Source organism: Dreissena polymorpha, chromosome 14 (genome assembly GCF_020536995.1).
Source record: "Dreissena polymorpha isolate Duluth1 chromosome 14, UMN_Dpol_1.0, whole genome shotgun sequence".
NCBI lineage: Eukaryota > Metazoa > Mollusca > Bivalvia > Myida > Dreissenidae > Dreissena > Dreissena polymorpha.
In genome coordinates, this window is record NC_068368.1 from 25,506,659 (window position 1) to 25,533,192 (window position 26,534).

Sequence of the window (26,534 nt, forward strand, 5' to 3'; positions counted from 1 at the left end):
GCTCAAAACATGAGCGTGGATGGTCCAGTGGTCTAGGCGGGAGGCTTTTTACTCCAGGAATCCAGGGGTCAGTGGTTCGAGCCCTGCTGAGGTTTACTTTTTTTTAAATTGTATTCTTGTTTTTTTTACAGGAGATTTTTAGTTCAAATGTTAAAATTTATCAATATAAAGCATTTAATGACAAGCTTCAATACATGCCAAAATCTGTTGGACGGCCCCTTTAAATGAAACACAAGCTAAATACTCGTTCATTAAATTACTCATTCCCAACTCATTCCCAAAAGGAAATAAAAACAGACTCTTTATATATTTGAAGACAGGCTCTTTTGTCCAGGAATTTGTCTCATTGACTCATTTGCATTATGATAAATATCGAGTCACATACATGAGTCATTTAACAGTGTTCAATTATCTAACAAGGATTCAAATACATTTCTGAATACCGATTTATATCAATGCACAATGGGAAAAGAAAGATTCATAGTATTTAAAATAGATTTCTTGACATGCTGGACCGTGAAATAATATCAGAGGGAAAACAAAAACTCTGACAACAGCTATTATCAATTTTACTTCCTACTTTCATATTAGGATTAGGAACAAAAAATAAACAACGCATTAAATCAACCATTTTTTGCAGAATATGTTGACATTTTTATATTTACCAACGCCATATTTAGGCCCGTTTGCTATCGTTTTCCACTCAATCATTTTTAGTAATATCACAATTGATACATAGCAAAATTTTAGTAAGAAATTGAAACTGATTGAATGCTTCCGCTACTTGTCAGCCATTGGTAATCACGTGACATAAATTTACTTCCGCGTATGCGCACGCACCTGTTTCTAAGCTAAACAAATATGGAGGACATATTCTGTTAAAAAAATAGGTATGTTTTATGCGAATGGCTATCAATGTATTTTAACGAGAATTCACGAATGCATCATTACAATAGTTTGTTTATTACGTTCTTTGATATTATTTTGATACATTTTAACCTTGAATTCATCTGAAATCTCCCAAGGACCTGTAAGAAGAGTGGCAACACTGTGCCTAAATTTCCAAATAAGGATTAGGGTATCCCTGTGTCTGAATTCTCAATTAAGGAACACACATGTTGATTGATTTATTGATTTATTTTTTACCTTGCGGTCAAGGATAACCCATGAAAGTGCAAGCACTTATTTCCAATGGGGTCCTTTGGTTTTTGCTGAAGAGACAGCATGCAGAAGAGACAGTATTGAGATACAGAGAATCCAGGTGCGATACCCAGGGACTACCCTACGGGCGACTATGAGCGATAATTTCGGTCTTACGCCCGTGATTTGGCCCTACGAGCCCAGAAAAGCGAAGATAAAGTTGCCTCATTTTTTGAGTAAACAAGACCGAAAAAAACGAAAATCAAGCTGCCCAATTAATTTTGCTAAGGCGTGCTACCGCCCACAGGCGATAAGCAAGTTTATTGTTTGTTGTTTATCTAACGGTGACACAATTTACCCCCCGCACAGATCGTTAATTGACAGTGACAAAGCAGTCCCCTTAATATTGGTTGCTATAAAAACACACTGCCGCAAGTTGTGTACTGATTACGTGATAATTGATTGACCATCCGATAATTGCAGGTTTTTGGCAGACAGCACGGTTAAAGAAAGTCGGCAAAAAAAATTAAAGAAAAACAAACTTGATCAAAGGTCTATAAATTGCGTAGATCCACTAAAAAGTCCAGCGAGTTTTGTCAGTTTGTTAATCCACCGAAAATTACGAGTAACACCCATCTTATATATCTGGAATCACAGTTCATTTTTTATACTATAAGTCATAATACTACACATAAATATTGAGAAAACACATTTCCTCGATTAGATATAAATTATCCGAGTGGAATTAAATTGCTATGTCATGACCATCAACATTGCAAATGGCGGACGAAATGTAACATTACACCCGCGTTCAATTCAAAGCTGGCGATTCACATTACAAGTAATGGGGATTCAATAATGGAGAAAGGATTAACTTGATTTAACAAACATTTGATAAGGTTTGTTAAACCAGATAGCAACAAGAAAATTTTGATTATTAAAGTAAACAGGTAAAGCATTCTTAAGTGAACATATTTCGGACATGTATAGTATTCGGATAAACAGTAATAGATGTACTAGATGTTCCATGCATTGAGATTGTGTTTTGTTACAAAAGCAGTCATAGGAATGATGATAATATAATGATGATTAATATGTGATGAAAAGGTGCTACCGGTACAAATTATCAAATACTTAAATGTGTTAAATGACTTAAATGTGTTATGATGAAGAAGATTTAAGTTAGACTTTATTGATTTTACAAATAAACATAGTATAATTATAGAAATAATAAAAGTTGTAAAATAAACACGCTTTGTTTTTTATATTGTTTGCACAAACGTCTCCCTGATTTTCCAAACTTCTCCCTGTTTCAGAACAAAGGAGAAGTCACTTCTCCCTATTTTTAAGGCCTAGGGTAGTCCCTGGATACCATAGCTCTTTGCGAATAGATCCCTTGGTTCTTTTACGTGCTCAGTGAATAGCACCAATACACGCAAAAAAAATTACCTGGGTTTCATACCAGTTCAGCTCTAGTTGAGTGGGAAACACTTGAAGCATTTCTGATATTTCCAGTGCCCTGGCCCGGAATTGAACCGTAGACCTCTGGAATGGTAGACCAGTGTGTTACCACTCGACTTCCTCACCACCTAATGTTCCTAAATGTCCAATAAGTATATCTGTCTGCTTTGATGTGAGTTGCTGTTGCTGAATTTATTTAACTGCACAACGCAGTTAGTACACTTAAACCCCATTATTTCTAAAGCTTGTTTACATTGGGAATGTAAAAATTCAACTCGGCAGTGGTTTTTCTTTCACCATTTTGGGAATGGGGCAAGGCTCTTTCGTATGAGGGGGGGGGGGGGGGGAGTGGTTTCAAGTCTAAATTGGGATTTTGCCCCTTATGTGTTTTATTTTGTTTGCAAAGAAATTGTGAATAAAGTGTTTGCACTATAAATCTTACTTCAACTGAACTTATTCAAATGTATCCCTATTCTATTCATTTTTTTGGTCCATTTCATGTAACTTCCACATAAATTGCAGAATGAGGCAGATTACTACACTTTCATGTAGTTGATTTATTTAAAAGAAAATACTTTTACTTTTTCCAGATTCTCAGAAAATATTGCATGAAACAATCTAGCATAAAAAATTTGCGTGCTCATCGCGAAAATAGGTGACATGAGGATGTACACATGTTCAGTGGGTATACCCTGTCCCAATTGGAGGCTAATTTTATGAAATCTTTTACTAGAACATATATACCCAAATTGTATTTTGAAAAAATGGCGAACGTTTGTGTTATTGCAATTCTTGAGCATTTTTATGTGTCATTGTTGCTCAAAAGAAGATTGACCAATAAAACAGAAACTTATTACAGTAAATTGTAAATAGAAGATATAACAAATTTTAATTACTTTTTCAGTTTGTATAAATATGCTCAGTGAATTGAATTTTAATGCTCCCGGTAGGGTGGCATATAGCAGTTGAACTGTCAGTCAGCCTGTGCATCCGTCCGAAAACTTTAACCTTGCCCATAACTTTTGCAATATTGAAGATAGCAACTTGATATTTGGCATGCATGTGTTTCTCATGGAGCTGAACATTTTGAGTGTGAAATGTCAGGGTAATTCTTCAAGGTCAAAGGTCAAACAACAAAATCCAAGAGAAGTTACAAGCTTTAAATGGAGATAAGTTCTATTTATATCATTTGGCAGGTACAGATCATTTTCACAAGGGAAGTAATATTTTTTAAAGAGATATAATAATAAAAAATAATCATTTCAAAGCAGGGCAGTAGGGGGCATTGTGTTTCTAACAAACACATCTCTTGTTGAAGTTGTGTTGGCCTAATGCCTATTGCAAACGATTGCTCTCACTTTTGGGATGTGACGTCTCTATACCAGGTAAACAATGCGGGTAGTGGATGTTATTGTGGGTTTGTATGGAACTATTGACTTTGACAATTTTGACATGGATTTAACAGGAAATAAATAAATATTTTGAGGTAAATTGTTTATTGCGGCATTGTTGGAATAATTCAAAAATTCTTTAATTTGTTTCCTTAACCTCTTGATACACGATAATCAGAGGATATTCAGTAAGTGAAGTCTGTTACATTAAATAATAATTGGATCAATCTGGGACTTTTTTTTTATTTTTACTTATGTAAATACAGTTTTTGATCAATATTCAATATTCTTGGAAAAGTTATTTAATTAAACTCTTTATAATAATCCAAATTATAGAAACAAAATCATTACATTTATAGTTATATACTTTGTAAGAAGATGTAATTGAGATAAAAGGTATATGCAATACTAGAAATCATTAGACACTTCTATAAAAAACACACACACACAATTTGTGTAATCAGGAAAAAAAAAATTAGCCATTTTTTACCATTTTTCTTTGGGAAAGGGTCCGTTTAACGGACCTGTTTATATGCCAGGAAAAGGCCTGTTGGAGTGTCAATATTTATTCTGCAGATTTCTCATTGTTCACTGCATTGTTTTGTTAAATGAAATCTTTGGATCAAATAATGCCACTAACAGGCAAAGTTATAGACATACATGAGAAGAAAAAAACATTGAACATTTATGTATTTAAAAAACTACCCATTTTTATTTGTCTTTTAATTTCAGTTGTTTTGCAAATAAAAACAGACCAGTCGATTTATTCAAAATGTCACGAGCGCAAGCCGAGAGTGTTATAAAGAACATCATTCGAGAAATAGCGCAGGAATGTGCCAGCAAAGGTCAAGCGGTCTCAGAAACGCTGGTTGCATTTATGGTATGAGAGTCTTTTTTTTTATACAAATTTTAGAAAATTTGTGTACTTTTTTTATAAATCTTTTTATAAGTAGACTGGAAAATTTATAAAATAGTTCTCTTATATGTTTATCATAACATAACTATATTTTATTATTCATAAACTCAGTTAAGCATGGCTTAGTTTCTATAATCCTCTTTTTAACCCGTTTGTGGTGTCTTGTGGCTCAGGTTTATAAGTATGTGACTTATCACACAATGGAAACTTCCAATATGTTGATATAAATGTTGTTTTGGAAGCATATCTGCATAAAGTATTTGTGTAACAAACATTTATTGATGTTTTATAGTTTTTTATGGACCACTGATGTTTTATTTTTAGGTTAAAGCTGTAGTGTTGGACCCTGCAAACGAGTTTAATGTGGACAGGACGCTGACAAAGGATGATGTGCAAAAGTTAATAAGGGTGGGTGTCAACATCTGTTCACTTATTTTTAATGGAGCTCTTTCACTTATCAACTTAAAGATAAATGAGATATGAGATAAAGCGCATGTATTTTGAAAACCATTTGAGCCACATTCTGAGAAAACAAGGCTTAATGCATGTAGGTAAAGTGTCGTCACAGATTAGCCTGTGCATTCCGCACAGGCTAATCAGGGACGACACTTTCCACTTTTATGGTATTTTGAGTTTCAGGAAAGTCATTCCTTACCAAAAATCAAGTTTAGGCAGACTGCACAGGCTAATCTGGGACGACACTTTATGCACAAGCATTTAGCCCAGTTTTCTCAGAACGCAACTCATTTTATGTTTATAGGTGCAGTATAAGCGTTTTGCTTTTTTTTCTTGCATGTCAATAACAAGTACAATATAAATTGTATAGCCATTGAGCAGCAGCAATGAAAAATTATCAAACAGCAACTTTTTTTATTTATACTTAACATAAGGACAAAATAAAATATTCAAAACTTCATTAAGATGATTTAAACATGTTCACCACTAGATATTTTTTTTTGTTAAAGGATGAAACGCTTGACATAGGCAGGTATTGTAATAGTGAAAGTTTTAGCTCTAGTTGCAAAAGCAGCATATTACATCTTATGTTTTCACAATTTGTACAGGCTAATCAGGGACGACCAGTACACTTTCACCCTTTATTGATTTTTAGCTCGGCTGTTTTCGGAGAGAAAACCCGAGGTATTGTCATAGCCAGCTCGTCGTGTCATCCGCCATCAGCCGTCCGCTGTAGGCATCGTGCTAAAACCTTAACATTGGCTCTAAAATCAAAGTGCTTCCACCTACAATTTTGAAACTTCATATCTAGATGCACCTTGATGAGTTCTACACACCACACCCAATTTTGGGTCACTAGGTCAAAGGTCAAGGTCACTGTGACCTCTAAAAAAAATATTTTTTCTGACAAGCTTTCGCAGCCTAGCATTGGCACCCGTTATGCGGTGCTCTTGTTGTTTTTAGCTCATCTATTTTTTGAAAAAAAAATATGAGCTATTGTCATCACCTTGGCGTCTGCGTCAGCGTTGGCGTCCGGTTAAGTTTTGCGTTTAGGTCCACTTTTCTGATAAAGTATCAATGCTATTGCATTCAAACACTTACTTACTATCATGAGGGGACTGGGCAGGCAAAGTTAGATAACTCTGGCATGCATTTTGACAGAATTATGTGCCCTTTTTATACTTAGAAAAATGAAAATTTTGGTGAAGTTTTGTGTTAAGGTCCATTTTATTCCTTAAGTATCAAAGCTATTGCTTTCATACTTGCAACACTTACTAACTATCATAAGGAGACTGTGCAGGCAAAGTTATGTAACTCTGACTGGCATTTTGACAGAATTATGGGCCCTTTATACGTAGAAAATTGAAAATTTTGTTAAGTTTTTACCCCTAAAGTATCATAGATATTGCTTTCATAATTGGAACACTCGCAAACTATTGTAAGGGAACAGTAAAGGACAAGTTGCATAACTCTGGTTGTCATTTTTACAGAATTATGGCCCTTTTTTGACTTAGTAACTTTGAATATATGGTTAAATTTTGTGTTTAGATCCACTTTACTTCTAAAGTATCAAGGCTATTGCTTTCAAACTTCAAAAACTTTCATGCTATCATGAGGGTACTGTACCTGGCAAGTTGAATTTTACCTTGACTTTTGAATGACCTTGACTCTCAAGGTCAAATTATAAAATTTTGCTAAAATTGCCATAACTTCTTTATTTATGATTAGATTTGATTGATACTTTGACAAAACAACTCTTAACTGACAAACCACAATAGACTCCACCCAAACCATCCCCCACGCCCCCCAATCCCACCCCCAACTTTTTTTTTTCTTAAAGATCATCTAATAAATGACCACCACACCCTAACACTATACCCCCACCCCCCCCCCCCCCACCCCAAACAAAAAGATTTTTTTTTAAACATGGTTAAAAAACACAAATATTTTTTTGTATTATTTTATTTTTGAAATACCGTCCAACCATCCCACCCAACAATCCCCCCCCCCCCAAAAAAAATAAAATTGTTTTTTGCATTTTGTTTGCATTTTTGGAAGATAATGTAATAAATGACCACACCCCCACACTATACACCTCCCTCCACACCACTACTCCCTCCTTTGTAATTGAAATTGAGATAGGTCCCTTCACCTTTTAAAAGAAAAATAGATGAGCGGTCTGCACCCGCAAGGCAGCGCTCTTGTTTAAAGTAAGTCTCATCTTACCAAAAATCAGAGAGTGTTGAACCTCGTTAGCGTGTGTGGACTGCACAGGCTAATCTGCGATGACACTTTACTCACTTGCATTAAACCCAGTTTTTCCAGAACGAAGCTTATTTGACACTTGAATATGAGTCGTGTTCTGAGAAAACTGGGCATAATGCATGTGCGTCAAGTGTCATCCCAGATTAGCCTGTGCAGTCTGCACAGGCTAATCAGGGACGACACTTTCCGCCTTAACTGGATTTTTGTGTAGAAGAGAGTTCCTTTAAACAAAAAATACCATAAAAGCGGAAAGTGTTGTTCCTGATTTACCTGTGCGGAATGCACATGCTAATCTTGGACGACACTTTACGCATGTGCATTATGCCCAGTTTTCTTAGAACGCAACTCATATTGTTTTCTACAGTTATGTGTGGACAGGTTGATGGACACCCGATCTCCAGCATTGGACACTGTGAAAATGCAAGTTTACTTCGATATGAACTACACTACAAGATGTAAGACCCTTCAATTTTGATGTGATAACAGCAAATCATTGATTATTAAGCAAGACAATAACAATAACAGAGGACTGCTAAAGTTATTTTTATATGTGGGTCAGATTCTGTCAGTTTAACACAAATAATGCAAATGATGCCAAAGTACGGCATTGTTACTTATATACATGCCACAACAAGTTTGGCTATCTACATCCAACTGCTGTTGTTTTCATGACAAACTTTTTTTCAGCACTTGTATGCAAAATATCATTTCATTAACTTCTTGGTCTAAGATTGCATTTAACTGAATTACAGTACATATAAAATACTGTGAAACCATTATTATTCGTCCGACATTATTTTTCGCGTTTTTCGTCCTTCGACCGATGGACAAATTCAAGATCATAACGAACAATCATGTCCCATATTTGAAACAAATAAGACTGAATTACCGTAGGCATGAGGCATTTAAATCCAGCGTAATCCACGCATATACACACGGCTCAAAATTAACACTCGCACACTCGCAAAATGCGAGAAAAAAAGATTGCAAGGTAAGTTATAAGCCACTAGTATTTTTTGCATGTAAAGAAATAGTGAAAAAAAAACGAGTTATATTGCTTTAATGCGTTCGACGGCGTGAACGCTAAACCGTAGGTCAATTTTTTGAACGTCCGAATACCCATATGCGGAAGCGCGCAACTTGTTTGTTGACTGGTATACTTATAAAACAGATACACAGAATGTAGTGATACAAAGAACATGAAACAGTCGACTATTCACACTCAAGTTAAATCCGGTTTTGACACAAAGGGGTGTTCATTATACAGTGTACTGACAACTGACATTTCCTGTAAAACGCGAATGCAATAAGGCTGTATCGAATGCGTCGACTTCGTTTAGGTATAATAGTGTTGATTAGCGCTAATTGTTAACAACTTTATTACCCATTGTGTGTATTGTGTTTTTCAGGGGTGTTGCAGATTATACAGCCTACACGCGGCGAATCCGGATTAAAGACAATACTATAAAACGCAATTAAAATATGACGATGTGTGAAATATATTATGCGCCTTGTTACAAATTAATAAAGAACATTTTGATTTGTGTTTGGTTGTTTGGTTTCAAATATTTACGATGCAAAACGCTTGAAACTTTAATGAAATATGACCAAAATAATTTGCTTACGCTAATTATAACCCATAATGTTCGCACCTTCTCTAATTGGCGCCGATAAAGGTAAGATTGTAATCAGTTTGACCGTGATAGTAATGGAAAAAGACTAATTGGCAATTGGCTTCGTTGTTTAAAACACTTGTTAACGATTATTCAGTCCAACTTATCCGCTAATCATAACAAAGAACGTGTCAATGACATAAAATGATAAGGGACAGTTACTATCACCTAAAATAACAGACTTGCTAATTGGCATATGCCAAACAAGGCCCACCTCCTGCAAGTGGCTACCAAGTGCTGCACCTCTCTTTCCCCAGCACAATGTTTTCGCAACCGGGTATTACATGTATTACAAACAAATCGGTCGTTTTTTGTTTTGTTTTTTCAAAACCAGAAATGGACGAATTTAAGAGCGGACGAAATAGTCATTTTTATGAAAAGGGCGAAATTTTGTGCCGACGAAAATAAATGGTTTCACAGTAACCCAAAATTCATCCCATTTTAGCTGATTTCCTTGACGAGCATCGGCGTGTGTTAGAATCTCGTCTCCAGCCAGTACTAAGGGAGATAACAGACAGTCGAGCGCGCACGAGAGAAGAGCTTGAGAGCCTGTACAGGAAGATTGTTTCTGCTGTTCTGCTGCGATCGGGCCTTGGGAGCCCCACGGATATTGCCGTTGTCAGAGAAGCCACAGGTTAGCCATCCTGTAGCCCAAATTATTTTGCTTTCAGAATAAATATTAGAGTCTGCTGAAAATATAATTTATTGAAAGACTTATTGTCATTATCAAGTCGTCCTGCAGCCTAACTGATTGCCATTCTCTTTATTTTATCCTTTAAATTTGTATCTTTTATTTTAAAGATTTCGAAATATTCTTGTCCATGTTATTTGTCGTGCAATAAAAAGTATCGTAGTGACCTAAGAATAGCTTATAAAAAACATTCAATATATAGGAAAATTATTAACATATATCCCAGATCCCTACTTTTAGCCACACTCTGGAAAAAAGAGTTAACACATAAACATTAAGTGTTGTCCCAGAATAGCCTGTCTGCAGTCTGCTAACACATAAACATTAAGTGTTGTCCCAGAATAGCCTGTCTGCAGTCTGCTAACACATAAACATTAAGTGTTGTCCCAGAATAGCCTGTCTGCAGTCTGCTAACACATAAACATTAAGTGTTGTCCCAGAATAGCCTGTCTGCAGTCTGCTAACACATAAACATTAAGTGTTGTCCCAGAATAGCCTGTCTGCAGTCTGCTAACACATAAACATTAAGTGTTGTCCCAGAATAGCCTGTCTGCAGTCTGCTAACACATATACATTAAGTGTTGTCCCAGAATATCCTGTCTGCAGTCTGCTAACACATATACATTAAGTGTTGTCCCAGAATAGCCTGTCTGCAATCTGCTAACACATACACATTAAGTGTTGTCCCAGAATAGCCTGTCTGCAGTCTGCTAACACATCTACATTAAGTGTTGTCCCAGAATAGCCTGTCTGCAGTCTGCTAACACATCTACATTAAGTGTTGTCCCAGAATAGCCTGTCTGCAGTCTGCTAACACATACACATTAAGTGTTGTCCCAGAATAGCCTGTCTGCAGTCTGCTAACACATATACATTAAGTGTTGTCCCAGAATAGCCTGTCTGCAGTCTGCTAACACATATACATTAAGTGTTGTCCCAGAATATCCTGTCTGCAGTCTGCTAACACATATACATTAAGTGTTGTCCCAGAATAGCCTGTCTGCAGTCTGCTAACACATACACATTAAGTGTTGTCCCAGAATAGCCTGTCTGCAGTCTGCTAACACATCTACATTAAGTGTTGTCCCAGAATAGCCTGTCTGCAGTCTGCTAACACATATACATTAAGTGTTGTCCCAGAATAGCCTGTCTGCAGTCTGCTAACACATATACATTAAGTGTTGTCCCAGAATAGCCTGTCTGCAGTCTGCATAGCTAACACATATACATTAAGTGTTGTCCCAGAATAGCCTGTCTGCAGTCTGCAAAGCTAACACATATACATTAAGTGTTGTCCCAGAATAGCCTGTCTGCAGTCTGAAGAGCTAACACATATACATTAAGTGTTGTCCCAGAATAGCCTGTCTGCAGTCTGCATAGCTAACACATATACATTAAGTGTTGTCCCAGAATAGCCTGTCTGCAGTCTGCATAGCTAACACATATACATTAAGTGATGTCCCAGAATAGCCTGTCTGCAGTCTGAAGAGCTAACACATATACATTAAGTGTTGTCCCAGAATAGCCTGTCTGCATTCTGAAGAGCTAACACATATACATTAAGTGTTGTCCCAGAATAGCCTGTCTGCAGTCTGCATAGCTAACACATATACATTAAGTGATGTCCCAGAATAGCCTGTCTGCAGTCTGCATAGCTAACACATATACATTAAGTGATGTCCCAGAATAGCCTGTCTGCAGTCTGCATAGCTAACACATATACATTAAGTGATGTCCCAGAATAGCCTGTCTGCAGTCTGAAGAGCTAACGCATATACATTAAGTGTTGTCCCATAATAGCCTGTATGCAGTCTGAAGAGCTTACACATATACATTAAGTGTTGTCCCAGAATAGCCTGTCTGCAGTCTGAAGAGCTAACACATATACATTTAGTGTTTTCCCAGAATATCCTGTCTGCAGTCTGAAGAGCTAACACATATACATTAAGTGTTGTCCCAGAATATCCTGTCTGCAGTCTGAAGAGCTAACACATACTGTGAAACCATTTATTTTCGTCAGCACAAAATTTTGTCCTTTTAAAAAAAATGATTATTTCGTCAGCACTTAAATTCGTCCATTTCTGGTTTTGAAAAAAAAGCGTCCGATTTGTTTGTAATGTTTGTAATACATTTTATACGCGGTTTCGAAATAATCGTGCTGGGGAAAGAGGGTGACACTAGGAAGTCACTTGCAGGAGGTGGGCCTTGTTTGGCATATGCCAATTAACCAGTCTGTTATTTCAGGTGATAGTAACTGTCCCTTGTTATTTTATGTCATTGACACGTTCTTTGTTATGATTAGCGGATAAGTGGGACTGAATAACCGTTAACGAGTGTTTTAAACAACGAAGCCAATTGCCAATTAGTCTTTTTCCATTACAATCACGGACAACCAAACACAAATCAATATGTTCTTTATTAATTTGTAATAAAAGCGCAGAATATATTTCAGTCAGGTGTTGATCACACATCATCATATTTTAATTGCGTTTAATAGTATTGTCTCTAATCCGGATTCGCCGCGTGTTGGCTGTATAATTTGCAACACCCCTGAAAAGCACAATACACATAATGGGTAATAAAGTTGTTAACAATTAGCGCTAATCAACTCTATTATACCTAAACGAAGTCGACGCATTCGATACAGCCTTATTGCATTCGCGTTTTACAGGAAATGTCAGTTGTCAGTACACTGTATAATGTACACCCCTTTGTGTCAAAACCGGATTTAACTTGAGTGTGAATAGTCGACTGTTTCATGTTCTTTGTATCAATACCATCCGGGTATCTGTACTATAAGTATACCAGTCTACAAACAAGGTGCACGCTTCCGCATATGGGAATTCGAACGTTCAAAAAATTGACCTACGGTTTAGCGTTCAAGCCGTAGAACGCATTTAGCAATATAACTCGTTTTTTTTCACTATTTCTTTACTTGCAAAAAATACTAGTGGCTTATAACTGACCTTGCAATTTTTTTCTCGCATTTTGCGAGTGTGCGAGTGTTAATTTCGAGCCGTGTGTATATGCGTGGATTACGCTGGATTTAAATGCCTCATGCCTACGGTAATTCATCTTATTTGTTTCAAATATGGGACATGATTGTTCGTTAGGATCTTGAATTCGTTCATCGGTCGAAGGACGAAAAAGACGAAAATTTATGTCTGACAAATAATAATGGTTGTCACAGCATTAAGTGTTGTCCCAGAATAGCCTGTCTGCAGTCTGCATAGCTAACACATATACATTAAGTGTTGTCCCAGAATAGCCTGTCTGCAGTCTTAAGAGCTAACACATACATTAAGTGTTGTCCCAGAATAGCCTGTCTGCAGTCTGCATAGCTAACACATATACATTAAGTGTTGTCCCAGAATAGCCTGTCTGCAGTCTGCATAGCTAACACATATACATTAAGTGTTGTCCCAGAATAGCCTGTCTGCAGTCTGCATAGCTAACACATATACATTAAGTGTTGTCCCAGAATAGCCTGTCTGCAGTCTGCATAGCTAACACATATACATTAAGTGATGTCCCAGAATAGCCTGTCTGCAGTCTGAAGAGCTAACACATATACATTAAGTGTTGTCCCAGAATAGCCTGTCTGCAGTCTGAAGAGCTAACACATATACATTAAGTGATGTCCCAGAATAGCCTGTCTGCAGTCTGCATAGCTAACACATATACATTAAGTGTTGTCCCAGAATAGCCTGTCTGCAGTCTGAAGAGCTAACACATATACATTAAGTGTTGTCCCAGAATAGCCTGTCTGCAGTCTGAAGAGCTAACACATATACATTAAGTGTTGTCCCAGAATAGCCTGTCTGCAGTCTGCATAGCTAACACATATACATTAAGTGATGTCCCAGAATAGCCTGTCTGCAGTCTGCATAGCTCACACATATACATTAAGTGTTGTCCCAGAATAGCCTGTCTGCAGTCTGCATAGCTAACACATATACATTAAGTGTTGTCCCAGAATAGCCTGTCTGCAGTCTGCATAGCTAACACATATACATTAAGTGATGTCCCAGAATAGCCTGTCTGCAGTCTGCATAGCTAACACATATACATTAAGTGTTGTCACAGAATAGCCTGTCTGCAGTCTGAAGAGCTAACACATATACATTAAGTGTTGTCCCAGAATAGCCTGTCTGCAGTCTGCATAGCTAACACATATACATTAAGTGATGTCCCAGAATAGCCTGTCTGCAGTCTGCATAGCTAACACATATACATTAAGTGTTGTCCCAGAATAGCCTGTCTGCAGTCTGCATAGCTAACACATATACATTAAGTGATGTCCCAGAATAGCCTGTCTGCAGTCTGCATAGCTCACACATATACATTAAGTGTTGTCCCAGAATAGCCTGTCTGCAGTCTGCATAGCTAACACATATACATTAAGTGTTGTCCCAGAATAGCCTGTCTGCAGTCTGCATAGCTAACACATATACATTAAGTGATGTCCCAGAATAGCCTGTCTGCAGTCTGCATAGCTAACACATATACATTAAGTGTTGTCACAGAATAGCCTGTCTGCAGTCTGAAGAGCTAACACATATACATTAAGTGTTGTCCCAGAATAGCCTGTCTGCAGTCTGCATAGCTAACACATATACATTAAGTGATGTCCCAGAATAGCCTGTCTGCAGTCTGCATAGCTAACACATATACATTAAGTGTTGTCCCAGAATAGCCTGTCCGCAGTCTGAAGAGCTAACACATATACATTAGGTGTTGTCCCAGAATAGCCTGTCTGCAGTCTGCATAGCTAACACATATACATTAAGTGTTGTCCCAGAATAGCCTGTCTGCAGTCTGCATAGCTAACACATATACATTAAGTGATGTCCCAGAATAGCCTGTCTGCAGTCTGAAGAGCTAACACATATACATTAAGTGTTGTCCCAGAATAGCCTGTCTGCAGTCTGAAGAGCTAACACATATACATTAAGTGATGTCCCAGAATAGCCTGTCTGCAGTCTGCATAGCTAACACATATACATTAAGTGTTGTCCCAGAATAGCCTGTCTGCAGTCTGAAGAGCTAACACATATACATTAAGTGTTGTCCCAGAATAGCCTGTCTGCAGTCTGCATAGGGATAAAACTTTCCTCACATATCACAATATTCGTTTAAAGAAAGTATCTTTTTAACAAAAAAGCCATTATAGGCAGAAAAGTGCTCTGCCTGATTAGCCTGTGCTAATGTAGGATGACACTTTACGCACATTTGGCTTGTATCATTTTGCAGTTATTGTTGTATGTTTCTTCAGCGGCCCTGCAGAGTGTGTTCCCACAGACAGAGCTGGGTACCTTCATGTCTCTAACCAAGCGGGACAAAGAGAGACAACTCCTTGAGCTCACCATGATCGTTACCGGTATCCGACTCTTCAACAAGGAGTGCGGGAAAGGTGGCGAGGGCATCGATGATTGTAAGTGGTGGTCATTGAAGGACTCTTGGTGAAATCTGAAGACTTAATGTTTTAATTTGTAATTGATTGTTGTGCAAAGGGACAGGGAGTATCAGTCAAAATTATTGTAAAGACAGATTTATAATTTGGTTGATTGCACATAACGCAATGACTCTAAACTGTTCTGTTTAACTGGTATTTTGATAGTGTATCGAAATTTTTCTTGCATGAAATGTTGGTTACTAAAAATTTTGAGCATTCGTTTGCATAACAAAAAATCTTAAAAGTTGCAACAGTTTATATTATCTATTTTAATCACATAAAGGTCTTTTAAATTGTAAATTATAAGTTACCTTTTTTAAGTCATGAAAAGTATTCTTCTAGGTAAAAATGTGATGATATAAATATGTATTACTTACTTATATCCATACCTAGTAAGCCTATTATTTGACTACATATTGCAGTGCCAGCCATTTTGAATGAAGCAGTCCCGGCCACTACTCAGAATGTTGATGCAGAAATCCATGCTGCACTGAGGGGAGCCAATAAATATACAGGTACAGAATCTATAATCATGATAGCCACATCCTAAGAAAACGGGGCTTAATGCATGTGCAAAAAGTGTTGTCCTCAACTGCACAGGCCAATCAGGGATGACGCTTTCTGCCTTAACTGGAGTTTCATTTAGAAGAGACTTCCTGTAAAACGAACATGCCATAAAGCATGCATGATACCAGGTTTTCCCAGATATTGGCTCATTGTATAATATGATAAAGATTAAAACCTGTTTTGAGTATGTTCTTAGAAATTATGATAACAATATTCATGTGTTTTTTTTCGGATTTCATGACTGAACATGTAGCTTCTTTATTTTTGTCACCAATGTAGTTAGTTTTTTCAAGTGCTTTTGTTTTGTTACTGCAAGTAAACAGAACATTTCATCTTTCTATAAAATGAAATGTTCAGTTTTTTGTGTAAATCTTTTTTTGTATTTTTTATTTCCAATATATTCTCTTCCCTGTTCAGCCCTGGTGGAGAAGATCCAGTCAGGTGAGAGCATGGAGGGACCGTCAGTCCAGCTGCTGAAGGAGGCCCTTATCAACTCACGCCAGCATGAGGCCTTCCTTAGGGTCATCCTGGTATTTAACCCTTTGCATGCTGGGAAATTTGTCGTCTGCTAAAATGTTGTCTGCTGTATTTCTACAATTAGCATTTTCTTCGATTTTTTTCAAAGAATACTATAAGAATAGCAAGCACTTTGGATCCTGATGAGACGCCACGTTCTGTGGTGTCTCATCTGGATTCAAACTGTTTGCAAAGGCCTTCAAAATTCGGTTCTAGCACTGAAAGAGTTAAAGTGCTTGTTTATCATAGTGTAACCCCTCTAAATTGAGAGCCAGCCAGATTATGCTTAAGGGTAACTTTTATTGTTGAACATCTTTTCTCCCAATTGAAATCTATTGTGTAAGAAGGGCACAGAGGCAGTCGGTTCTCCTGAGATCCTATGTATTCTTTGACATATATTATCAGATGCAAAATTGATGTCTTTTACGTTTACCAGAATGACGTGATCAGCTGCGCCCAGCAGGTGGAGATGTTGGAACAGCAGCTGGCAGCCAGGATGGAGCAACTGCAGGCCACCGTGCAGTCCAAGACAGCAGTACCTACTGCTCAGGTCTATGTATGTATCTGGGCAAAAGGGCTTTTAGACAATTGTAGGACAAACGGCACCTGGGCAATCGGCTAGCTGTGTTTTTTGCATTCCTGGACAATCAGCGCCTTGTAAATTTGTCAACTAGGACTATTGACACCTGATTTAATTGTCCAACCAAATGCAATTTTAATTGACTTCAGAATTTTTTAGTTGTTTGAGATTGGACTGATCTTTATTGAATCGCGTCAAAAATATTTGTCTTTGTAGGCTACACATTTTTAATAATTAGGTCTCTGAAATGTATATGCTTTGTCTGCTATATTTTAGGCAGATCAGGATAGGTGAAAACTTGCTCCATTATGCTTGTTAATAGTGTTTGCATACGTAATATGCATATTATATATCTATCTTTATGAAAAAGAGTTTTATGTATAATGTTGTAATACAGCGGATATACAGTGTGGCATCTATATGAATTCTGGGAATTATTTCTTGTGCTAATTGTGCATAAAGTGTCGTCTCATATAGCGGTAAGCCTTTATAGTCAACACAGGCTAATCATGGACAACACTTTCCGTCTAGACTGGATTTCTGCTAAGAAGAGACTTACAATTAAGGCTGAAAGTGTCTTTCCAGATTAGCGTGTGAAGACTGCACAGGCTAATATTGGACGACACTTTACGCACATGCCTTAAGCCCTGTTTTGTTAGAGCTTGGCTCATATATGTTTTCAGCCCCAGTTCATCCACCTGTCCCAGCTGTGGAGTGGATTCCAGGACGAGATGGTGCTACTCAGTGTCCTCAGTAACATACTGGCCAGTCTGGACCCATTCACCAGGGTATGAAAGCCTTTTGACATTACCATGTTCATATTGCATGGCAAGTCACTTGGGGAGAAATGTGAATAATACCGTATCTGTTTTTGGTACATCAAATTAAAATGCGAGTATACGATGCTGTTTCATTTTACCAAAGAATCAGAATTGTATGAAGGTGTTTATTTATTTGGATGGGGTTTGAATTTATTCTTTACAAAAATCAACAACAAAAACTTCTGAAGAAAAGATAGTATTTAAGTACATATATAAATATTTTCATGTTTGCTAAAATACAGAAATTAACTGATTTAGAGGCATTTGTGTGTGTTTGTGCTTATATTGGTGCATTAAAACATAAATTCAATAAGCAAACAAAGTGGTATGTATCTGATCATAGTGCATGTTTGCCTATTAACCCATTTATACCTAGTGGACTCTCCCATCCTTCTAAATTGGATCAATTTATTTCCAAAATTAGGGATGTCTAGTATATTTATTTCTATATTTAGAATATTTCTTACAGAAATTCCTTTAAGCAAACAGTGAAGACCCTGATGAGATGCCGCATAATGCGGCGTCTCATCTGGGTCTACGCTGTTTGCCAAGGCCTTTTTTCTTGACGCTAGGCATAAATGGGTAAATGTTTGTGTTCTATTGTGGTCTGTAGGGCCACAGAGAGCTGTTCAATGACGAAGTCCTCATGCCTTTCCTGACAGGTGTCAGCATCAAGTCGGATGAGCAGAGAATACAAGAGGTATGCGCTAAGCTAATTATGTTTACTTATTATAAGAGCCTTGCTCTGGCAAAACTGGCCTTAATGCATGTGCCCAAAATGCCGTCCCAGATTAGGCTCTGCAGTCCGCACAGGGTTTTCAAAAACGATATTTTCTGCTTTCATTATATTTTTCGTTTAAAGGAAGTCACTTCCATATGAAAAGCCAGTTTATGCAGAAAATGTCTTCCCTGATAAGCCTGTCCTGACTGCACAGGCAAATCTTGAATGACACTTTACCCACACGAATTAAGCCCAGTTTTCCCAGATTGCAGCTTATCAATTTGTCTGGGAAATCAAATTTAAATGGTTTTTATCTCATTCACATAATAATCTAACAGCCAGGAGGCAGTTTCAATTAGCCCTTGTTAAAACGTTATAATATATAAATCAGTTGTATTGACTTTTTAGAACGCAAAATGTTAAGTTTTGAGCATCATAACTTAATTGTGATAGCTTATTATCCCCCGCCATAGGCGGAGGGATATTGTTTTGGCATTGTCCGTCCTTCTGTTTTTCCGTCCGTCAGGAGCCATATCTTGGAAGTGCTTTGGTCGATTTCATTGAAACTTGGTATGACTATATATATGGATAAGAGGATGATGCACGCCAAATGGCATTGTACACCATCTGTTAATAACAGAGTTATGGCCCCTTGTATCTTGAAAAAATGCTTTTTTGAGTGTTAAATATAACACTTTTGTGTCCAGAAGCATATTGGTGGGGAATATCAATTCAACGAATTTGCTTGTTTAAATGGTGTCTTGAATGATGGTAAACAGGAGATCATTTTACTAGCCTTGCGATATACACAAATGAATAACCACCCAACCAATTTAAATTTAATTAGCCCCTGGCTGTTAAGCTAGAAGGTGGCATAAAACAATCATCATTTCTGTCCTGCTATACATGAATTTCACTTTTGTGGAAGTCATTGTGCATATGTTCTATGTTCATTTTCAGAAGCATCAATATCTGTCATTGATGCACATAGACTGTATTATGGACAGTTCTGTACATTCATACAATAGTTGATCCTGTCATTTGTTAATGCAATTCTGTAAACATAGTTGCTTCTTAGATCTGAAAGCCAGTTATAACTGGTCACATTTAAGGTAGCCGTGGCTTAGTGGATATGGTGTCCTCTAGCCACTGGGAGGTCACGGGGTCAATGCCCACAGGGAGCGTTTCTTTGATCTCCCAGGAAACGGACTCAAGAGCATTTTAATAAGCCTATAAGGCTTCCAATGCAATTGAGCTAAAATAAATAGGTTTAAACTATACTAACCTGACACATTCTTTATTGTTTTATCACTTTGAATTTGGTTGTACAAAATTCAGCATTTTTTTCAGACATCTGGTCATGAAAGCAGAGTGAATCCAAATGATTTCCGGGATTTAGATTGGCTCTTTCCAGAAACAACAAAAAATTTCAACAAATTACCTTTACAGTATCGGGTTAGTTTTCATCTTCTTTAACGTTAAGGTATATATGTTATAACAGAATACATTAATTTCAATTAAACCCAACTGGATTTTTTGACATATTCGGTTTTCCTCCCTTCAGATTATCACAATTAATATTTGTTAAACCTTTTTCCACTCAGAAGCAAAGTGGAAATGGCTATTTGCAAACAGTATAAAACCAGAACAGCCTGCGAGAAACTCGCAGTCTGTTCAGGTTTTATGCTGTTTGCTGCTCACCAGTATCTTTAAAACATGAATCTAGTAAGAAAGGGCTTGAATAAAATTTAACTTTCTAAGGGACTAAAAAGAGACTTAAAAGACGTAAAAATATGTATCTAAGTGGTAAAGGGTTTATGAAGCAGTCACCTTTGTTTTTGTATTTCATGATATAATCACCATATACAGGCGCTCATCAGGTATATATATAATCACCATATACAGGCGCTCATTAGGTATATATATAATCGCCATATACAGGCGCTCATCAGGTATATATATAATCACCATGTACAGGCGCTCATCAGGTATATATATGATCATCATATACAGGCGCTCATCAGGTATATATATGATCATCATATACAGGCGCTCATCAGGTATATATATGATCATCATATACAGGCGCTCATCAGGTATATATATGATCATCATATACAGGCGCTCATCAGGTATATATATGATCATCATATACAGGCGCTCATCAGGTATATATATGATCATCATATACAGGCGCTCATCAGGTATATATATGATCATCATATACAGGCGCTCATCAGCTATATATATGATCATCATATAAAGGCGCTCATCAGGTATATATATGATCATCATTATATGCATATGAGCTGTGCTCTTTGAAAAGGGGGTTTTATGCATGTGTGTAAAGTGTCGTCCCAGATTAGCCTGTGCAGTCCGCACAGGCTAATCAGGCATGACTTTTTCCGCCTAAACTAAATTTTTGCCAAGAAGAGACTTTCTTTGAACAATAAATATCAGAAAACGAAAAGTGTCGTCCCTGATTAGCCTGTGTTTTCTGCAACAGCTTATCCGGGACGACACTTTACACACACACAATTAACCCCCTTTTCACAGAGAACAGAGCGAGACTCATGTATTTGTTATGTTTTCATGTTAATTGTTTTAAAAAAGCCTATTGTTTAAATGAAATTCTTCATACTTGTATTTAGCTTTCTAGTAATAACAATTTCCAGATCTTTTAAAAATTTCTGTAAACCTTTTGATTATTCAAAGTTTCCATGATTTTAGTTTGTAATTGTAGGGGTTTTGTGCCTGGGCACTTGCCAAGTTTGATCGCCTTCTACTGCCTGCTAATCCTGAGATAGGCGTCCTACGCTTCAAGGAACACTTTTATGCCTTTTCCTCTAAGAAAGCTGCTATGGAGTTTTCAAGCAATATAGAAGGGTAAGATATAAATAACATGTTTTGTCTTTTTGTTATTAATTTTGCTTGAGAAGATTTGTTTATGGTGATTTGTGGGAATTTGTATTTGACCAGTTTTATTGCATAGAGATTTTTTATTGTGATCCAAATTTTTGTTTCAAATACCTAACAAGGCTCGGAACATTTCTTCAATATTACTAACTTGAAAACAAAAAATACAATTTGGCAAATAGTATGAATTTTTTTTACTATGAACCATCTAACAAGATACTAAATTACCATATAAATGAAATGCAATAACAAAGTCAGTAACAAATTGTGAATAAATCAAAATGACCGACTTGAAAAGTGCAATGTTTTGAACAGTGAATTTCCGACTTTGATTCGCAGATATTTTCTAATAAGTTACTAAATAGCATTTTGAAAAATGAGCTGTGCTTTTGGAAAACAGGGCTTTACGCTCTATGTGCATCAATTGTTGTTCAAGATTAGCCTGTGCAGTGTGTCCGCTTTTATGTAATTTTTCATCGCAGTAAGTCTCTTTCTTTTTTAATCCAGAGTTGGTGTAAAGTGTCATCCCTGATAAGCCTGTGTAGACTGCAGAGGCTTATCTGGGATATCACTTCACTCACATGCATTTAAACCCATTTTCCTGAACCAAGGCTCAAATAATTCCTCGTATCTGCAGGTACATACAGCAGGTGGCAGAAGGTGCCAAGCGCAGTCCTGAGCTCATCCAGCTGCTCGAACTGCACACCCAGTTTGCCACCATCACACCCTACACCACTGTAAGTCTCTCCTGGGTATTTAGGTATACACGTTTATTCGGGAGATTGTTTGTTGTCCTTGAAGAAAGTTGAGAGTGGGCGGAAGGAGGGCATTTTATCCCCCCCCCCCCTATCCAGCCCCTTCTCCTCTCCTGTAGAAAAACTTTCCTAAAATATATTTTTCTGTATTTTTACCTCTTCTTACCACATCGTGCTAATCTGGAGCTTTTAAGATAAGGTGATGTCCTTTGTGCGTCAGTCTGAGTGTCGTGAACTATTTTGCTCACATATGTTTATGATGAAAACTTAAATATTCTAATTATCTGAAACCACACGGCTCAAAGGATTGGAATTTGACATGTATCATTTAGGAACTCTATAAAGTTTGTTCAAATCATGTCCTTGGGGACAAAACTGGGGATAATGCATATAATGAAAACATTTAAAATCACCTCATGTTAAAATAGCAGGGCACAGAAATTTGGTAAATTGTATGTAGCATCATAGTGTTGTCCTTTACCAAGTATTTTCAAATCATATCATTGGGCGCAAAATTGGCCCTGCCCTGGATATAACTTGTTTCCCTTATGTGTATCCCAAATACTGCCATTTAAGCATAAAGAATATTTCATATTAGGTTCTGAGTGGGTTTTTTACAGAAGAATTAATTGACCGAATAGCCCATAACAAAAATTGTAGACTGTTACAGAATCATGTGTGTAAACATTATTGCTCAATACCAGATTTAAGGCATCTATTAGTTTAAATTTTATTTTCAATACTTTTTATACTTCAGGGTAAAGATCAAGGTCGTATGATTGAGAAGCCGGTCACCAAGTGTGACAGCGGTACGCAGACTGACACTCACATTCTTGAGGCCAACATTGTCAAATCTTATGAGTGGAATGAATGGGAACTGCGAAGGAAAGCTATCAAACTGGTAGGTTGATAACCACTGTATGTTTTGATGTTTCTGTTTGTAAACAGTGTTTTTACAATTTTTTATGAAAGTTTGCATACAGCAAGCTGTATGAAGATTGTATTAAGGCCATATCATGCCAATTTCACAGATAATAAAGATGGAAGAAAGTTTTATCTCGATAAGTTGAGCTTGGATGGAGATATTAAAATGAGATTTTGTGTGTATGTTGAGATTTGTTTTTTTTTTTGGTACTCAAAATTATAGAAATATTGTGTTCTGAGAGATTTTGAGAATCATTATGTGGCTAGACAAGAATTTAAGTCTAAACCAAAACATTTTATTGTAAGCTGCCATGTTAGCAAATAATATGCAGGAGCTTTGAACATACAAAATAGAGTGAACATGATCATATAATTTAAATGAGGAAAGTAGCAATTGACATCACATTTTTGAAATCTCTTAATGAGAGAAAAATAATTTAAAAAAAATTTGCTTGGTAGGAAAAATCAAATTAGCAACATTGTTTATGTAGCTTACATGAATCTTTTGCTTGGTATGGCTCATTGGGCTAATTAGGTCAATATCAAGGTCACATTGCTGAACTTAAGTTTTGCTTGGACCAATCTTGATAAAACTAAGAATATAGTGAGCTTGCACTGAGACCTGGCTTTGGATTGTTAAATTCTAGGTCACTGTTAACTAAAAATAGGAAAAATGATTTAGACTAAAAAAATCAGTTTGGACAAAGATTGTGCACTGAAACTTTGTGTAGGTAGGTAACATGTAGATCTGGCTTGGGATTGTATTTGATTCAAGTCTGGTCAAGGTCAAAGTCACGGTTTCTGAAAATAGGAAAATAGTTTCCAGAGGATAAATTGAGTTTGATGAAGTTATTACACTGAGCAGATTGCTGTATTTGTAGCCCTAGCAAGGGAGTCCATTGGGGGCCAGTCTGGTAAATGTAAAGATGAATAAACACATAAATAACTATTTCTTCTAAATAAGTTGAGTTTGGATGGACATCCTGCTGTGTAATTTTGGATGTAGGTAGCTCACACGCGTACTTAACTTCGGTATGCAGTGATTAAATTTATAACTAATGTGTCCAAAACATGGATTTTTGTGGCCTTGCCATGTTTCTTCTTTAAAGTTAAACAAGTATTCCAGCACAGTGAGTGATCACAGGATTCATCTCACTGATATTTTTCTAAATTTCATTTCTTAGTGTACAATTTTCCATATCGATGTGAATGTTCCAGGCCAACTTACGGACACGCGTGACTCATTCCATGCAGACGGATCTCAGCAACATGCGCCGCGACACGGCCATTCAAGTGTGGCCACCAAAGTATGTAATTCCTATAAACTTTTGGTTCAGATTTTGTCTCCCTATTTTTAACTGCTTTGCAAGTAATTTTAATAGCATAAATACGTTAGCTGCTATCTCCTAGCTACTACCTTCCAAGGTGGGTTTATTTATCCTGTAAGATGTCTGGATAAAGCGGAGAGCCACCACCTATATACTCAAATTTCTAAGGATTAACTTCAATGCAGCCTTTGAGGTGGGGCAACCCAAATATGTTGTTGCTATTAACCGTTTGTTTAGATTGTATTTTGAATATTTTCAACAGCTCCCTATATATTTATATAAAAGTGTGGCCGCAGAAGTAAACAATATCATACCATCTGTTTAGCTTTTGTCTCTAATGTTTTATTCTTTGTTTAACATATATTTTTATGGATTTTAATCAATCAATTTGAAAAGAACTAACAAATATTAAAGCTCTGCAAATGCAATTATTTCACAAGTGTACTCTCTTTAACAAAACATCTGTATAAGCATTGTCAAATGTTTGTTACTTTTCACATACTATTTCACATTTCACTAGTCTGCCTATTTTTTCCCAAAACTATAACAATTTATCATAGCTGCTATCATGAACTCCACAATTTAGGAGAGAAAATAAACACTCATCTTATCCATTGGTAAAATGGCTAACCCTGTTAAGGTACAAATTAGTTAAGAATCAGAGTTGATAATCTTTGTTGGTTTTGAGATGATTTGAAATGGGCAAGATTGGTTTGTACCTTCAGACCAATGGGATGTTCTTAGGAAATCTAACAAACTACTGAAGCAATTCTATTTCTAAGAACGTTTGTATTGCCATTGCCTCTTTGGGCTTCTTGGTTTGCATATCCAGAGTAGTTAAGATTATCAAAAATCTAGAAAATTCCAAAGTAAATATTGCTTGTTTCTTTATGTTGATATTTCCACTCTTTGCACGTTTACGCATTTGTAGTCCCATAAAAGAATTACATTGAAGTGAAGACCTTTCTTGCAAGATTCAAGTTTAAATGGCTTCATTTTAAGCCCTTAGGTGCAGATGAGCAGCAAACAGCATAAAACTTAAATATTTTATTTCCTGGTTTTATGCTGGTTACATATGGCCATTTTCACTATGCTTCTGAGCTGGAAAGGGGTCAACACAGAGCTTAACTCTTTCAGTGCTGGAACCAAATTTTGAAGGCCTTTGCAAACAGTTTGGATCCAGATGAGACGCCACAGAACGTTTTGAAAAAAATCGAAGAAAATGCTTATTTTAGTAATTCAGCAGACGACATTTTAGCAGATGAAAAATTTCCCAGCATGCAAAGGGTTTACACATTTGTCCTTTCAGGGAGCAGCTCACCCAGACCAAAGGGGACAGCTACACCAACGTGCCCCAACCCCACGTGTTCATGGCGGGACTGCGCGGAGGGGGCATGAACCAGTCCACAGTGATGACCAAGATGGACCTTACCATCGACGTCGATCAGACATAATCATTGATACCTGTAGACGTTTGGGACTGTAGCCATTTGGATTAACATTAAAAAGAAATTTGGGACTGTAAAAATAAAAAATAATAATATTTATAAGAAATTTGGGACTGGAGCCATTGTGATTTGTTTAAATAAAAGGACTTTTAACATTGTTATTAAAATTTTGAAGAAAATTGAGATTGTAACTATTGTGATTATTTTTAGAATAGAAATGTTAAGACAATTAAATTATGCTTTTATTATTATATACTTAATGATAATTATTAAGAATTGTGGACAGCAATTAAATATCTGATAAAAAAATGTTCATGCACAATATAAATAATTTAGTATAAATACTATACTGTACATTTGTTGTGGCATTAAATGTTTACATCTTACATGTTACTGAGGTATTTATGCTTATGGTGTTTTTAGTCAATTAAATTAATGAAATAATTCTTGTTTTTTTTTACTGTCAGAATAATAATTAAAAGTTATTTGAAAAGTTTTTTTAACGATTAT

At 36.6% G+C, this 26,534-nt stretch overlaps 2 protein-coding genes across 11 annotated transcripts in view; one reads left to right on the forward strand and one right to left on the reverse strand.

Annotated features, from left to right (window-relative positions):
• Positions 1-810, reverse strand: part of LOC127858677 (dedicator of cytokinesis protein 1-like) — a 158,031-nt gene extending 157,221 nt beyond the window's left edge. For all 10 annotated transcript variants that reach the window (XR_008039019.1, XR_008039018.1, XM_052395889.1 and 7 more), the window contains exon 1: positions 666-810. Coding sequence is in view for 8 of the 10 variants with exons in the window: in XM_052395889.1 (XP_052251849.1) it covers positions 666-711 (46 nt within the window). In the remaining 2 variants the exon portion in view is untranslated. The remainder of the gene's footprint in view (positions 1-665) is intronic.
• Positions 809-26,468, forward strand: LOC127858679 (cilia- and flagella-associated protein 206-like). The gene is made up of 17 exons (XM_052395901.1): positions 809-890; positions 4,725-4,872; positions 5,233-5,316; positions 7,994-8,084; positions 9,748-9,936; positions 15,269-15,427; positions 15,871-15,963; positions 16,433-16,545; positions 16,968-17,087; positions 17,795-17,899; positions 18,546-18,632; positions 20,004-20,108; positions 21,397-21,539; positions 22,207-22,306; positions 23,082-23,225; positions 24,467-24,555; positions 25,886-26,468. Exons 2-17 carry the CDS (start codon positions 4,765-4,767, stop codon positions 26,028-26,030), a joined length of 1,875 nt encoding a protein of 624 aa, XP_052251861.1. The 5' UTR covers positions 809-890; positions 4,725-4,764; the 3' UTR covers positions 26,031-26,468.
• Positions 26,469-26,534: the final 66 nt, after the last annotated feature.

What these genes read in the sequence shown, in the direction of transcription:
- LOC127858679 (XM_052395901.1), top strand. Translation starts at nt 4,765, where the DNA reads ATGTCACGAGCGCAAGCCGAGAGTGTTATAAAGAACATCATTCGAGAA. An exon ending in AAACGCTGGTTGCATTTATG is followed by an intron (nt 4,873 to 5,232) that starts GTATGAGAGTCT and finishes TTTTATTTTTAG; the next exon opens with GTTAAAGCTGTAGTGTTGGA. An exon ending in TGGCGAGGGCATCGATGATT is followed by an intron (nt 15,428 to 15,870) that starts GTAAGTGGTGGT and finishes TACATATTGCAG; the next exon opens with TGCCAGCCATTTTGAATGAA.